The 15641-nt window shown below is 38.9% G+C and overlaps 2 protein-coding genes across 11 annotated transcripts in view; one reads left to right on the forward strand and one right to left on the reverse strand.

The window, feature by feature from the left end:
* Nucleotides 1-6337, reverse strand: part of LRRC19 (leucine rich repeat containing 19) — a 34581-nt gene extending 28244 nt beyond the window's left edge. For 2 of the 6 annotated variants that reach the window (XM_039543089.1, XM_039543087.1), the window contains exon 1: nt 6176-6321. In XM_039543089.1, the coding sequence (XP_039399023.1) occupies nt 6176-6184 (9 nt within the window). In that variant the 5' untranslated portion in view covers nt 6185-6321. Of the gene's footprint in view, nt 1-432; nt 747-2148; nt 2318-6175 lie in introns of those variants that run through there. The other 4 variants (XR_005599980.1, XR_005599978.1, XR_005599977.1 and 1 more) reach the window with 4 other exon arrangements.
* Nucleotides 1-15194, forward strand: part of IFT74 (intraflagellar transport 74) — a 62166-nt gene extending 46972 nt beyond the window's left edge. For 4 of the 5 annotated variants that reach the window (XM_039543083.1, XM_039543085.1, XM_039543082.1 and 1 more), the window contains exons 15-20: nt 606-703; nt 3058-3184; nt 6935-7098; nt 8143-8268; nt 11203-11263; nt 14283-14398. In XM_039543083.1, the coding sequence (XP_039399017.1) occupies nt 606-703; nt 3058-3184; nt 6935-7098; nt 8143-8268; nt 11203-11263; nt 14283-14398 (692 nt within the window). Of the gene's footprint in view, nt 1-605; nt 704-3057; nt 3185-6934; nt 7099-8142; nt 8269-11202; nt 11264-14282 lie in introns of all 5 variants that reach the window. The other variant, XM_039543086.1, reaches the window with a different exon arrangement.
* The last annotated feature ends 447 nt before the right edge of the window (nt 15195-15641 follow it).

Below are 15641 nucleotides of genomic sequence, written 5' to 3' on the forward strand. Positions count from 1 at the left end.
ATTTTTGCTCCAGATCCCTAAGTGGCCCCCTCAAGGATTGAACTCACAACCTTGGATTTAGCAGGCCAATGCTCAAACCACTGAGCTATCTCTCTCTCCCCCCCCCCAACACAGCCTTATGTTGTTCCTCTTTAATTTTATAGACTGTTAGCCAGAAGCATACATCTTGAGTGAACAATTGTATAAGTACCAAAAATGCCAAAAACATACATCGATATGGCATCATTCTAAAAAAAATGGAACTGGAAAACTAGGGGAAAAATCTCTTCCACTTCACTCAGCAAAGAAATGTCTTAAATAAGCAAGCTGTAATTGATTTTATTTTTAAAATGTGATTATTTCTCATCTTTAAAATTTTAACAAAATGGTAATCAGTAAAATACAGATTAAAAAAAATAAAACTGCAAAGCTTAAATTACTTGATAGAGCATTTTATTTAAATTGAAGAATATTTAAATCTTAGGTGTTATAAGATACAATTTTGTAAAACTACAGTGAGGTATTTTTATATTTGCTGTTGAATTCAGGGTAAGTACAGTCATAATGGAGAACCCAAAATGTTAATGTAAACAGCAGCCTCCCTTATCTTGTTTTTTGTTCCGTAGACTTTCTTGAGACTTTTGAAGAGATGAAGACCCAGGAACTGGAACGGAAGGCACAGATAGAGGCCAACATTGTTGCACTGTTAGAGCACTCAAGTAGGGTAAGTGCCTTTCTCTGTCTCTGATAAATTAGGCAGTCATAGCCTCATAAAAGACATTGAGGAGATTAAATAGAACAGCGGTGATTAAATACTATTCAGCCCAATTATTGGTGTAATTATCTTGCAAACAATAAACTGATGCCATGTGTTATTGTAACAAAGTAAAATTTATGTAATTACTGTTATATTCTCTGTCACTGTTTTGAAGGACATTTTACAATTAATAAAATCAGATGATATTTGTGACCAGAATAAAAGAAAAGTCTTTAGCATTACTATAATCCATCAATATGAAACATGCGAGAATATGAAAACTAAGAAATTGCATTGTTTGCTAGTTTATCTAGACCAGGGGTGGACAAACTTTTTGGCCCAAGGCCCACATCTGGTTATGGAAATTGTATGATGGGCCATGAATGCTCACGAAATTGGTGGTTGGGGTGCGGGAAGGGGTTGAAGGCTCTTGTTGGGGGTCCTGGCTCTGGGGTGGGGCCAGAAATGAGGAGTTCAGGGTGTGGGAGGGGGATCCAGGCTGAGGCAGGGGAGTAGGGTGCGGGAGTGGGAGGGATGAGAGCCTACCTGGGGGTGCGGGTCTGGGTGGGGCTGAGGGGTTGTGGGTGCAGGAGGGTGCACCAGGCTGGGACTGAGGGGTTCGGAGGGCAGGAGAGGGATCAGGGCTGGGGCAGGGGGCTGGGGCGCGGGAGGGGGTCAGGGTGCAGGCACCGGGTGGCACTTACTTCATGCAGCTCCCAGAAGCAGTGGCATGTCCCCCCTTAGCTCCTATACAGAGGTGTGACAAGATGGCTCTGCACGCTGCCCTGTCCACAGTCGCCGCCCCCACAGCTCCCATTGGCCACAGTTCCTGGCCAAAGGGAGCTGTGGGGGCAGCGTGCAGAGCCCCCGGCTGCCCCTACGTGTAGGAGCCAGAGGGGGGACATGCTGCTGCTTCTGGGAGCCGTGCGGAGCAGGGCAAGCCCCTGACCCTGACCCTGGCTGCAGCGTTGGAGCGGGGCAAGCCCCGGACCCCACTCCCCGGCGGGAGCTTGGGGGCTGGATTAAAACATCTGGAGGGCCAGATGCAGCTCCCGGGCCGTAGTTTGTCCACCTCTGATCCAGACCAAGTCTGAACATCATAAATGAAGGGGAAGATTCAGTCATCTCCTTTAGATTATTTTCCATATTCTAATTTATGTTATTTTTAGGAAATTTCTTCTACCTAACCTATTAAAAGTATTTCTGGAGTTCCCTTCTGTATAGTTTCTAAATTATATATGCTCCTGGTGTCCAGCTAGAATTTTCCCATTACCAATATCATACTATTTTTTTTCCAATTCTCCCCCAAATAACTCTTCCATTTCTTTGATTTTGATTCCTTTGGACTATTTGTAGAGGATTGTCATAGGCATCTTTTAGCCAAGTATTGTTTTGAATAAATAGTGTTTTACCAGCTCCTTGATACTGTTCTTCAGCATGATGCCCCATAACTTCAAATTATTTTACTGGGAAGGTTGCTGAAGTGTTGATGTGCTGCAAGTCCCATGACACAGGGGAATTAAATTTTCCTTGTAGTTAAGATCCTACTTGAATCACGGGATGATCTTCAAATAATTGTGGCTGGAAAATAGCAGAAAAGTAATATTTGACCTTTATTAATAGCCATAATTTGGAAAAGCAGAGTATAGCTATTTGTTTAAGAAAAATTTGCTGGAACAATATTATGTTATGGCTGCTAAATTTTTTTGATAGCCAGACATTTTGCTGCAACTATATTACATTCCCTTAAAAAAAGTGACCGGTACAATATAAAATTCAGAAGACTAAAAGTCCTAACACAACTGCTGTAGAAATCGAGTTAAGTTATTTTAGCCTTTTACATTTTACAGGCATTGAATACTAGTGCGGTACTAATTGCATACTCAAAATGTACGTAAAACTGTGGACTGCACAAAATAAGCTAATTAAAATCAAAATTGTGAGGGAAGCCTAGTATTGCATGATCCATAATTTCTGCAATATCACAAATGAAGTAGGGCTTTACTTTATAGTACAATGACTCTACCACAAGTGAAGTATCTAAGGCAATGTCATTTAAACATCCCTATTTCATCCTCAATGGTATGTCAATACATCAGTTATAAAAGGAACACAGTTCAGGTTGGCAGACCTGAAATAGAAAATTATTATATTTAAATGGTCTCAAACTATTTAAAAATATTTTGTCCAAGAGTGTTGTAAAAGAGTTAAGTCATAAGTGATGTACTAGCAGAGGTTTTTTCTTGCTTTCCGGTGAACACTCATAGCTGCAAAGATATCAAATGTTCTAATTTACTGTTCTGATTTCTGTAAATGAACAGAATGTCAATCGTATGAAACAAATCTCCTCTGTTACCAATCAAGAGCTGAAGATCATGCAGGAGGACCTCACTTTCAAATCAAATGAAATGCAAAAATCACAGAGCACCGCTAAAAATTTGAGTACAGGTGAGGCATATAATGTATGAATTTGCAAATTCCTTCCTTTTAAAAAATAAAATAACATGAGTCATAGAATACAGGGTTGGTGATCTTGCATACCATGTATGCTAAAACACTGTAGCTAGGGCAGGTATGCGCTTTGGATCTGGCCCGTGGGATTGTCACCCCTGTGGCGCCACGGGCCCCACGCTGCTGCTGGAAGCGGCCAGCACCATGTCCCAGCAGCCCCTGGGGGAGGAGGGACAGAGAGCTCCATGCGCTGCCCTGGCCTGCTGATACCTCCCCCCGCAGCTCCCATTGGTCAGGAGCGGGGAACCACAGCCAATGGAAACTTCGGAGGAGGTACCCGCAGAGGAGAGCAGTGCGTGGAGCCCTCTGCCCCCCATCCCCCCGGGGCAGCAGGGATGTGGTGCCAGAGCAGCGCGGGGCTAGGGCAGGCAGGGAGCCTGCCCTGGCCATGGTGCACGCCACTGCCACCCTGGAGCTGCTCCAGGTAAGCGACACCGGGCCAGAGCCCACACCCTGAACCCCTCATGGCTCTCAGGCCAAAAAGTTTGCCCACCCCTGAGCTAGAGTGTGAGGCAATGCAAACACTGAGGGATGTATCTTCTTTTGGTGCCTTTATATAATTCCTGTTAGTGCTAACACAAATGATTTATAATTCATCATTAGAAAACTATTTCTCTATTAGCAATAACTGATTTTCTTGTTTACTTGATTTAGGACATATTAAGAGTGCATTTTAATACTGTGTATAGCACTTCCCATTGCATTAGTACGACTTTGCTTTATTTATTTATTTTTATTTATTAGCAACTGACTCAAACTCTAGGCTCTTCATAAATTTTAAAATAACATGTAATAGAAAGTAGCAGAGAGCCATACAGTGAAATAACCATGAAAATGGACCCCATAATGTTGCTTATACTTACGTTTTGTTAGTGCTTTTCTAAGGGTATGTCTATGCAGCAAAGAAAAAGCTGCGGCTGGTCTGTGCTAGCCGACTCGGGCTCATGGGCATGTTTCATTGCTGTGTAGACTTCAGGCTTCGGCTGGAACCTGAGCTCTGGGACCCTCATACCCTGCAAGGGTCCTAGAGCCAGGGCTGCAACCCAAGCACAAAAGTCTACACAGCAATGAATCAGCCCCATGCACTCGCGGCCTGGAGCGGCGAATCGGCTGAACCTGCAGATGTGGCAGGTAAACAAACAAACCAGGGGGCTTACCCTGGCGGGCCACGGGCCAAAGGTTGCCGATCCCTGCTCTAGCTGCTGTGTAGACATATCCCAAAGAGGATTCCTGGCAGCTATAATGTGGATGACCCAACCTTGCCTTGTAAATCATCAAGATCAAATTTTCAGGACCTGATTCCGCAAGCATGCACATTCGTAACTTAAAACACAAAAATATTCCTGTTGACGTCAGTGGGACTACTCATATGCATAAAGTTAAAACTGCACTAATGTTAGATGGTGAGTAAAAGTTTGGGAATCAGGCCTATATTTTCTAAAAGCAGAGATTTTTTTTTTCTTGTGGTTTAGTGATAGTGATCTCTATTTAATTCTTTATTTCTGCTGGTTATGGTGGTGTTGTTGTCATAATCTAAACCTTTGCCAGTTATCATTACTGATTGAGCAAGGTTTTCCTTGTTTGATTACTGAAAGGAAGCTGCAATAATCATAAATCATTTTGTTTGGTGACTACCACAGCCTGTACTTGCTACCAATTTTCAAAATAGGCTTCTGTGTTGTGACTGCAAAATATGTATCTGCAAAGAAGTAATTGCTTTGTACAAAATATGATGTTAATTGCCTGTTTTCCATGTGCCTCTGGATATTTTGTAACAAATTTATTTGCAAATACATATTTTACAGTCACAACATAAGTGTCTATTTTGAAAAATTAACCCTTGCACTATAGCATTTTAACTAAGCATATTATTTTTATTTTACATTACAGTAACACCCTAAAGGTGCTAGATGTTGTAGGGACATTGAATGAAAACAAAGTTTCTTTCTTGAAAAAGTTTAGAGTCTACAATTTAATCAAATAATTTAAACTATTTATAAAGAAAATTCCTGGAACTGGGAACCACAATAAAGGTTCCATAATAAACATAATAGGGACTCTTTTAAAGTATAATTGTACAATTCCCCCCCCAGTTGGAGTGCCTCCCAAACTTTGAATTATAGTACAGTAATCTGCAAAATTCTTCTATTGGTATTAAAAATTGGATTTCCAGATTTTCTTGCCACCTCAAAGATATAAAAGGCCATCAGCAGAGTCCTTTTTTAAAAAAAACAAAAAAGGAAACTACAGAGAGTAAACAAATGTGCTGATGGCATCGTTTCCCAGAAACATTTTCCTGGGTCAAAGCAGTTTGGTCTCAAACTTTGCTACTGTGTACACACTGCCTGCTAAACTCTGCAACTTAATGGCATATCAGAAGGAACTGGGCTGCATCCTCTTCCTCTCTTTTCCCCTAGAGAAGTTTTTATTTATTTATTTATTTATTTATTTATTTATATATATATATATATATATATATATATATATATATATATATATATATATATATATATATATATATATATATATATATATAAAAATAATGAGCATAAACTTTACCTTCTCCAAACAGCTTCTTCCTTTTTCTCTCGAAAGTGTGCTTGGATAGGAATATTCCTTAGCTGTCTACTCCAGCATTATCAGCATACTGATATTGCATTACAGGAATCTTTTTCTAACATTTTTAGGATTTTTTGATTACTTTTATCCACCAAAAATGAATGTTAGTTGTTTTATTTTTAATTAAAGCAAAAATCTTACCTATGCATTTCAATTTTGAGAAAATGCAAAACTACTTCTACAGATATTTTCATCTAATTATTGTAAGCAGTTCACATTTTAAAGGTTTTTTATCATCATTTATAGCATTTAGTGCTAAGTATGTGATTAAGCAAGTTCCTTCTCTACACCATTCATTATTTTGCATACCGTTGTCATGTCCTCTCTTATTCATCTCGTCTCTAAAGTAAACAGTCCCTTACATCTCTCTTCATTTAAGACTTTATCCATGGCTTTGATTTTTCTGATTAACCATATTTGAATCCCCTCTAATTCTGTTTTATTCTTTTTGAGGTGTGGTGATCAGAATTGAACACAGTATTCCAGTGCATTATGACCTGTTCAATTGTGACATATACCAATTCTTCTTATTCTAAGGCTTTGGAATGGTTCCTCATGTATAAAGCCAATGTCCAGGGCAAATTTGATCCTAAATTTAGTAGTATAAAAACAAGACTCTTTCAAAAATGAAAACAGAAATATTTATATAATTAAAAAATTGAATGGAAACAGTTTAAAAATAAACAGATAGGCACTTGTATGGTTTGCAACCAACATTTTGTACTAATGTGCTGGTACAGTAAAACCTGAAATAACAAGGAAGTAAATATTAACAAAAGCCTGTAGTATCTCAGAACACCACTGCGTTTCCTTAGACTTAGACTCATTAGTCTTCGGTATCTGTAATAATTGTATAATATCTTTTGACAAATGGCACTGTACGTTGGGCCAAATCCTGCTTACTTTATTCTCATGAATAGTCCCATTGGTGTCAATGTGAATAAGGCAAGCAGGATTTGGCTGGTGCACTGTGTAGTGGAAAATTGGGAGTTAAATCTTTGTGCTCTGGCTAATACTATCATGAAGAAAAGTTACTGTTGCTTATGACATTTGTTCCCTGTGTTCCAGATAGTCAAAGACTGCGAATGGACCTGCAGAAAATGGAATTGTTGGAGGGTAAGATGGTCGATGAACAGGCTTCTCTCAAAGAAAAAATTGAACAGATGACAAAGGACTTGGAGATGTACAATAATTTGCCAGCTCTGAAAGCATCAGGAGAAGAGAGGAAAAAGGTAATAACAGCAGTATCTGGTAGCACTACCTAGATAGGGACAGTACTTGGTCCTGCTGTGAAGGCAGGGGACTGGACTTGATGACCTTTCAAGGTCCCTTCCAGTTCTATGAGATAGGTATATCTCCATATAATACTTACATTGTACATTCTTTGGGAAGAGAACACCTTTCTGTTCCGTGTTTGTACAGCACCTAGCACAATGGGACCCTAGGTCATGCCTGAGGCGCAATACAATACAAATAACAAGAACATTGCCTGTGTTCTGAGACTGATATTTGTCATGCTATGTTCAGACAGAGTCTGGTTTATATCTTCGTTTTCAAAACAATCTTGGGAAGTAATTTGTTTGAAGGCTTGAAGCAAATTGCACCAAATTCACCTTCGTTATATTTGACATAGTAATAGCAATAATAACACCTATCTATTATGTAGCTCTTTTCATTAATAGATCTCAAATTGCTTTACCAAGGAGGTTAGTATCGTTATCCCCAATTTACAGATCGGGAAACTGTGGCACAGAGAGTTGAAGTGACTAGTCCAAACTCACTTAACAGGCCATTGGCAGAATCAAGAATAGAGCCCAGGTCTCCTGAGCTTCAGTGCTTTGTCCAGTATAATTGCATGCTGTCATGACCTCGTTTCTAGAATTAATACGAAAGAGACTGTGGACATTTGTGCCTTGTTTCACATCACCAAGTGTGCATTTTATCGGCTACATCTTGTTCACAGGTATTAAATGCAACTTCTCATGCTAAGTATTGGTGTAGTTTTTGTGATATTTGTAGAACAAGTTCTGAATTCTTTCTGTATACCTTCTTGCTTAGGAGGGTGGAAAAAGAAAATAGCTCCTGGAAAGTTAAATTGAAAACAATCGAACAGTTGGGACCACCAGTCCATAGTAAATTTGAATGAATTCCTGTGGGAGAGTAAGAAATCACTATGGTGATGAGTATATTAGAAATTCTTAGATTCAAAGGAATTGGCAGGTTTAATTGGCAGTACCTTCAGGCCAGTTTGATCCATTTTGCTTTTCTTCCTCTAGAAACTCCATGAGGAGAAAGAAAGGTTGATAAAACGTAGAGATGCCTTCAAGAAAATAATGGCACAACTGAACGCAGCGTATGAAACACTAAAGACACAACTTGAGGAAAATGAGACACATTCCCAGGTATAGTTCAAAATAGGTGTCTCTTCGGTTGTTTCATTCCAGGTCTTGTGTTTCTCAAATACATGGAACTATATTTGAATGAATCAGTTAGGCTTTTTTAGAGGAATGCATAGACTCTGGAGTAAGTTTTCAGAGCGGTGTATTGGAATTCCATGCCTTGTTTGTTCAGAATGTTAACAAACCCCCCTTCCCCAATCAATGTATTGAAAGCCAACAATTTCAAGTTTGTTGAGACCAGTCTTATGTCAAAAATGTGCAAGTCCCTTGTTAAATACTCATTTTAGTTTTGTTCAAAGGCCTCATTTTTCTTCTCCAGGCTTGCTGGTGCTGCTGCAAGAGCTCAGGATTAGGCTTGGCTTTTCTCAGGGCTGACTGGCAGGTGCAAAGAGGCCATGGCAATATGTTTTCTCCAGCCTATAAAATACTGAGCAATTAAGAGGGGAGATAAAAGTTAAATCTAGTTAGATTTGCCTTCTGACTTAAAGCCTAATAAACACACGCATAACATTATCACTTGAGGGTCGTTCCCATTTAATATCTGTATCCTAGACTGAATGAGTTCAAATGTTGAGGAGAATGGAATAAGGTTATTACTATATTCAGAAGGACCTTTTAAACAATCGTCAGCATAACCATTCAGAATTTTGTATGAAACATTGTTTTTTAAATGAAAGTGGAGAAATTACAGAAACCAAACTGGCAAAAGGTAATTTTTTACTTTTTTAAATTCGGTTTACAAGCCCTTCCTTCCCCTCATCCCCTAACACTTTTCTTTCTCTTTTTGCTTTTTGTTCCCCTTCCTACAGACCAGCAAGGCTTCTTTCCCCCACAATAACTTCCATATACATTTTTATATACACTGTGTTTCAAAAGTGAATCAGGAGGGAAGAGGCTTTTAAACTCTCCACCAACTTGGAGACTTCCAATATACATACTATATACAAATAGATTACTATCATTTTGGCAACAAGGGCTTTACTGACTGTAGGGATGGGAAGGAGGAGGAAAACAGATTGGCTTTAAGAAAAATGGGAGGGGTGGTGGGGATGGGAACTGATTTCTCTTCCAGCCCCATTCTTGTGTTTTGGGGTTGTTGGTTTGTTTGTTTTTCACTTTCATGTAAATTTTGGATTTTTTTCTACTTCAGCTTCAGGGAGTAAGAAGCTGAGGTGTCATCTTTATTGTTGGGAAACAATTTAAATTCTGATACATGAACTAATCAGAATAGAGATGGTTGAATATATAAAGTAGAAATAACGATTCAGTGATTCTGCAAATCTACAAACTCTGGCTAGTGTCTGCCAACTAGTCAGAGCACTGGGCAGTATTCAAACTGAGCCACTTTAGTAGGACTACTCCTGGGTGCTGTTGAGTAAGGCTATCAGATCTTGTCCATATTGATTATGTAATTTGCCCACTGACAGACAGTCAAGGTTCAGACAGCTGTTTAACTGGGATAAAAATGTGCAGCCATCAGTAACTGTACAGCATCCCTGCACTTTGATTAGCTGCAACTCTTCTGTTTCAGCATTATAGTTAAGAATGCTTATGTTCTCTTCCATAAATAAGAATTTATCCTTCAATGTAATTATCATCTTCTTAAAAAAAACTTAGTTTGAAGGAAAGTAAGATCCCAAGATGACTGTATTAGCCATTTTGCCAGCCTGCATAGCTATTGATGTACAGCGTACATCCTTTTTATATATCAATCATATGTAAATGTAGACAGGCTTTATATGACTTGAGAGCTTACCCTTGATAAGATTGAAAACAGTGGCCTTAAAAGTGTTTTACTATGTGGAGTGCATTATACAAGAAGCTATATAAAAAAGTGCTGATCATTTTCTTCAATTATATTATATTATATTATATTATATATTCAAATTCAGTTGCCTTTACTAGGTATATTAGATTTAGCAGCACCCATAGTGGATGTAGTATGTAATTGATCACAAATATCTTGTTTTATAACTTACACAAACAGCAGAATTCATGTTTGCTTTGAACTAGGGATAAAAAGGATGTGGTATATGGATAGAATTTTTCTTAAAAAGATAATTTTGGTACCGGGTAAGGAAAGCTGTAACACAGCATCTATTCTCAATCATTCAGCTTAAGAACTGCTTTTCATCCTCAAACATATCAATATTGGTGGCTTTCCTTTAAAATTTGGTTTTAGAATGATGATTTTCAACCTTTATTTTTAAAAAAAATACCTTTAAAAGGATTTACATACCTTGAAATAAAAAAAGCTTGAATAGTAGCATCAGAAAAACAATTTAATATTATAAAATTGTATTGTGAGGAATATAATATAATATCCACATTAGCTTCCTGTTGATGCTGAAAGAATTGAAGAAGTGCCAACATATAACCTACATTCTTACAATCTTTTCACTACAGCTCTGCTCTTATCACAGCTTCTGGCCTCAGACAGGAAACTCAGCTATGGAAATAAGGAAGTTTTTTCTGTACTGCTGTTGGGTCCAAGACAGTGTCAGGATATATTGTATCAGTGGTGATTTTGCAAACAGATCATCTTTCAGTGATATGAAAAGATAAGAATTCATATCTTCCTCCAGTGTTCATCTTTTCTGTGATGCTGTTATGATTGTTCAGAGAGGACAGAAATCTCAAATAATCATCCAGTTTTTCATGTTCCATACCAGTTATATTCAGTATTTTCATTTTTGTACAAACAGCAGAGCAGTAGCTATGTGAGGGCTACATTTACATACATATATATTATGGGATATTTAAAAAATCCTTCCCAATTGTTTATCTTCTCGTTTTCTTGTGTTGTAACCACGGTCTTACCAGTTTTGATAGAATGTGAGGTATCCATAAGACAAGTTGGGGGCTTTTTTCGTATAAATGATTGTGCGTCTGTTTTCATTTGTGGCTGTTCTTAACAGTTTCTTTTTGTGTTTTCAGCTTACAAATTTGGAAAGGAAGTGGCAGCACCACGAGCAAAATAACTTTGTGATGAAAGAATGTATCCTTTTTTAAAAAAATGCTGACAATTAGTACAGTATAGTAATTGACTGAGAAAGCCTTTTCCTCCCAAAAGCAAAGTCAATCAGGACAGTTTTACAGCAGGGTGAAGAAGGGGGATAATGGGTCTTGCAAATGTTTGTTTGATGGATAGACTTTTATATACAATGAAACCTGAAACTCATTAGGCAACCTCCAGCATTAAATGACTCCTTATAGTATTCCAAGCTTCCAGTACTTTTATTTGATCACTAAAAGACCAGCTGTACATTGCATATGCTTTCTGCTGTGCTCTTGGGTTTATCACCCATCGGTTTTCTTACGCCAGCCAATTCTTATACTTAGCTTTCCAGCAATGGCAATGATTTTTTTAAATGTACATAGCTCCATAACTACGCGTGACATTTTACAGTATGTAAAATACAGCAAACAAAACCCAAATATTGCTTTCAGGTGTTTTATCTCATTAAATGCAATGAGAGTTGCTTATGTGACAGCAGAATTAGACCCACACATATTGTGATAAAACTTTGCAAAATCCAGTGGTAATGACACTTTCAAAGAACATTCATTGCAAAGGACTGCCATAAAAGAGTTGAAAATGGGTTTTTTAAACTAACAAAAGCATAGCCATTCTAAATGAGAGCTGACATTTTGTCCTTAACTTGCACTACTGTCCCTAGTTATTGCAGAGATGTGAATAGTGCATAATCATATATTAATTTTATTATCCAGGGACTAAAAAGTTACTAAAGTAAACTCCCTTCTTACAAAATGACTTAAAAACAGTAGCATTGAAGAATTAGAGATACAGTGAGATCACTGTTATACCATTACAGCTCAAAATATTGTAGGTACCTAGAAACTTCAATACCCGATCAGACCAGTGGTCTAGTCCATTGTCCCGTCTCAGATGGTGGACAATACTAGATGTTTCAGAAGAAAGTACAAGAAAACCTGTAATGGACAGTTATGTAATAACCTGCCCACAGGAGAAATTCCTCCCTAACCCATGTCAGTTAGGGCATGTCTACACTAGAAATACTACAGCTGAGGCTGTGCTGCTGTAGCGCTATACTGTAGACACTTAATACTACAGCGATGGAAGAGGGTTTTCCATTGTTGTAGTAAATTCACCTCTCTGAGAGGTGGTAGGTAGCTCCACAAAGAATTCTTCTGTCGACCTAGTGGTGTGTACACTTAGGCTGGCTTAATTACATTGCACAAGGCATGACATTTTTCACAGTCCTGAACAACATAGTTAATTTAAGTCGACCTAACTTTGTAGAGTAGACCAGTCCTTTGTAGTTGTCTTATGCCCCATTGCATGAAAGTTTATATTCCATTTAAAAAATTTTTTTATCCTATCTATTGTAACAGTTCTCTTTAGTCAGCTAAGTATCTAGTCCTTTTATTTAAATCCTCCTCCTTGATCACAGTGATACTAGGGGGCAATGAATTCCACAAACAGATTGTCGTATTTCATTTTTTTAAAAGTCCTTGCTATCAGTTTCAAATGATTGTGCGGAGAAAAATTGTGATTACCATTAAACTCAATTATTTTTTTAAAACCTGACATGCAGTAAAATATACCTCAGTGAACCATGTGCTTGTTTTCTGTGGTTGAATACAATCGATGAAGGGTTAGTTTCAAATAAAGTCTGATTCTCATTCATATACAAGATCTATTACCTCTGCAGACGCCCACTGTGAGATTCCGTACCCTACCACATGGCAATGGGTCCTATTTTTGTTTGCCCTTGTGCTTCCTGTTATTCTTAGGAGTAGAATCAGGTATAACCAAGAAACCCCCAGACTCACAGAGGAGTGCCTGCTCTGCTCCTGGGCAAAGGATCATATGACCTCCTGTACTGACAGGGGAGAGAACTTCTGCTGGTGGGCTTAGACCCAGAACAGCCTCCCAGCACCACATGGCTAGTCATTCCCTGATCAGATCCAGGGACTTCTTTGGCTAAGATCCAGAAGAGCCTCCTGGCATTACATGATTGGGTTTGGGATCCTTTCCTCCACAGGGATATTTTGTCAAGACAAGAAATCTTAGACCCTGACATCTTTAACCATCTGCCATGGAAAAAAGAAGCAAGCTAACAGGAAAAGTCTAAACATAAAATTTAAAAACAAACACCCAAACCTCTAACTATAACCTTACACTAGAAACTACTTCTAAGTCAGACAATATACCAAGTGTCCAAGCACAGATCCCAAAAGATAGAGGGGTTGATAGTTTCACGTCTGCTTGGCCTGGCAGAAAGAGAAGGAACAGTTGTCAGGATACGGGCTTTTATATCCTTGGTTTCTAGAATGCTGGAACGCGGGGACATGCACACCCTCCCACAACAGGTAACTGCTTTGAAACGGATTCATTCGCCATGTGGCAGTGAGTACGGTCTCCCAGCGTGGACCTGCAGAAGCAATACATATAGAGAACAAAAGATGCGCCAGTAACTTTTCCAGCACATTTCAGACTTGTCTAAACAGTGCCCCAAAAGCTATGTAGATGTCCAGGATGGAGGAGATGGGCTTCAGAGCCTGAGCTGCAATATCTACACAGCTGTTTTTAGCACCAGAGCATGAGCCCAAGTCTGTTGGCCTGGCCTCTGAGACTTGCTGCCTCGTATTGTGTAGATGCACCCTAAGTGGCTTGTGTGGACCCCGCTGACATACACTGAAAGTTCCCTAGTGCGCATTAATGAAGTACTGTTTGAAACACTAGAGCCTAGAGGCTGCTGCTCACTGTGTAATGTACCTGTAATGCTCAATACGCTAGTGGGCACTAGAATTTATACTCCTCTGGCATGGGCCAACACACCTCATAGACAAGCCCTCAGTGTGATACAATGGCTAACCTATTAAAGTGGTATAGTTCTTTAGACACAATTAGTGCTTTTCCATTAGCTGCAAGCCTTGACAAGGAGACTTCTTGTAGTATAATTCCCTTATGATCTCTAATTAGGTTAGTATTTTTCTTGCCAGTTACTGTCCTTAACTCTTTTAATCAGTCATAGCGACAAAAAGTCAGGAGAGTGACTACCAGCCAGTAATGAAGAATGTGAGTAAGCAGATTGCAGAGTATAACAAAACTCTCATAGAGGCTTTACAGAACACCAGGAACTGAACCCAGGCGCTTCCTTCCTGCTCCAGTGGACCAACAATAGGAGATGTCCACAAGCACTGTAGGACTCTAAACTGCTGAGCTGAAAACTCAACAGTAGCACAGTAGGTGCATTCAAAAAATGCCTTCAAGTTCCTGAGAGATTCGTGGTTTCAGCAGTTTTCTTTATTTTAAATATAGGGACGATCTCTGAAAGCTTTAAAGTCAGAGAGGACATTTAAAGTGAGCCCACTGGGTACACACTCTGGATATGAAAATATAGTTTGCTCTACATAGTTAACTATTTGGGGCCCAACCCGGCAATCCTTACTCAAGCAAAACCATTGGGGATCAGTAATCCTCACTCAGGCAAACCATACATAGAAGAGAATGGGAACTTTGCCTCTGTCAGGACTGAACATCTGGCCCTTTGTTGGTGGTAAACAATTATCTTAAACCTTATTAAGATAGCAAACCAGATCCTCAGCTGGTGTGAATCAGCATCTCTCTCTTATACCAGCAGAGGATACAGCCCCGTGTCCCTTCTGATCAGAAGCTCTTTATATATAAACTTTCACAGCAGGAAACAAAATGTAGGACTAATGCATTTTAAGGCTCTTTCATTGTATTTTCATTTCTGTAAAGGACACTATAATAATTACTGGAGCATCTCATTATTACATGTGATATTTGGTAAGGTTATTATGTAAGGAGAAATGTACAGTGGAGAGTCTAATAAAAACTTAGCTAAGGAAAGTTTTTTTCTCCATGCTGACTTTGTGTGGCTTTATGTTTTTCACCAATAAAGAAATTAAAAACAAAAGTTACTCATAATTCTTCTTTTTCTGAAGATATCGTCTTGTAGGATTCTCTGTTCCAGGTTTCATGCCTCCATGTCACGTCACAGCAACAAGCAGCTCCAGTGTGATCATAGTGTGAAATAGAGAATTCTGCGTGGCTAGATCTGTCAGTACTTTTTGAATCCTATTTATTCTGTATGGTGGCATTCCAGGATCCCTTAAAATAAAAGCAAAATTGCTGTTGTTACTTCCCCTTAGTTATTTTCTTCCTTTCCTACCTACAGTATAATTATCTACTTCCGATTACCTTTCCTCCACCTGGGAGGTCAAGTTAGTAATGCCGTTTCCTGGCCAGCCAAAAGCAGGTACTGGAGCCTGCAGACAGCTAAATGTGGACAGGGCTTCCCGCCAGACTCGGCTGATCTTTTATCACAAACAGCAGAGGCGGGGTTGGTAATTATTCTACT

The sequence above is a fragment of the Mauremys reevesii genome, linkage group 6 (genome assembly GCF_016161935.1).
Source record: "Mauremys reevesii isolate NIE-2019 linkage group 6, ASM1616193v1, whole genome shotgun sequence".
In the NCBI taxonomy this organism is placed as follows: domain Eukaryota; kingdom Metazoa; phylum Chordata; order Testudines; family Geoemydidae; genus Mauremys; species Mauremys reevesii.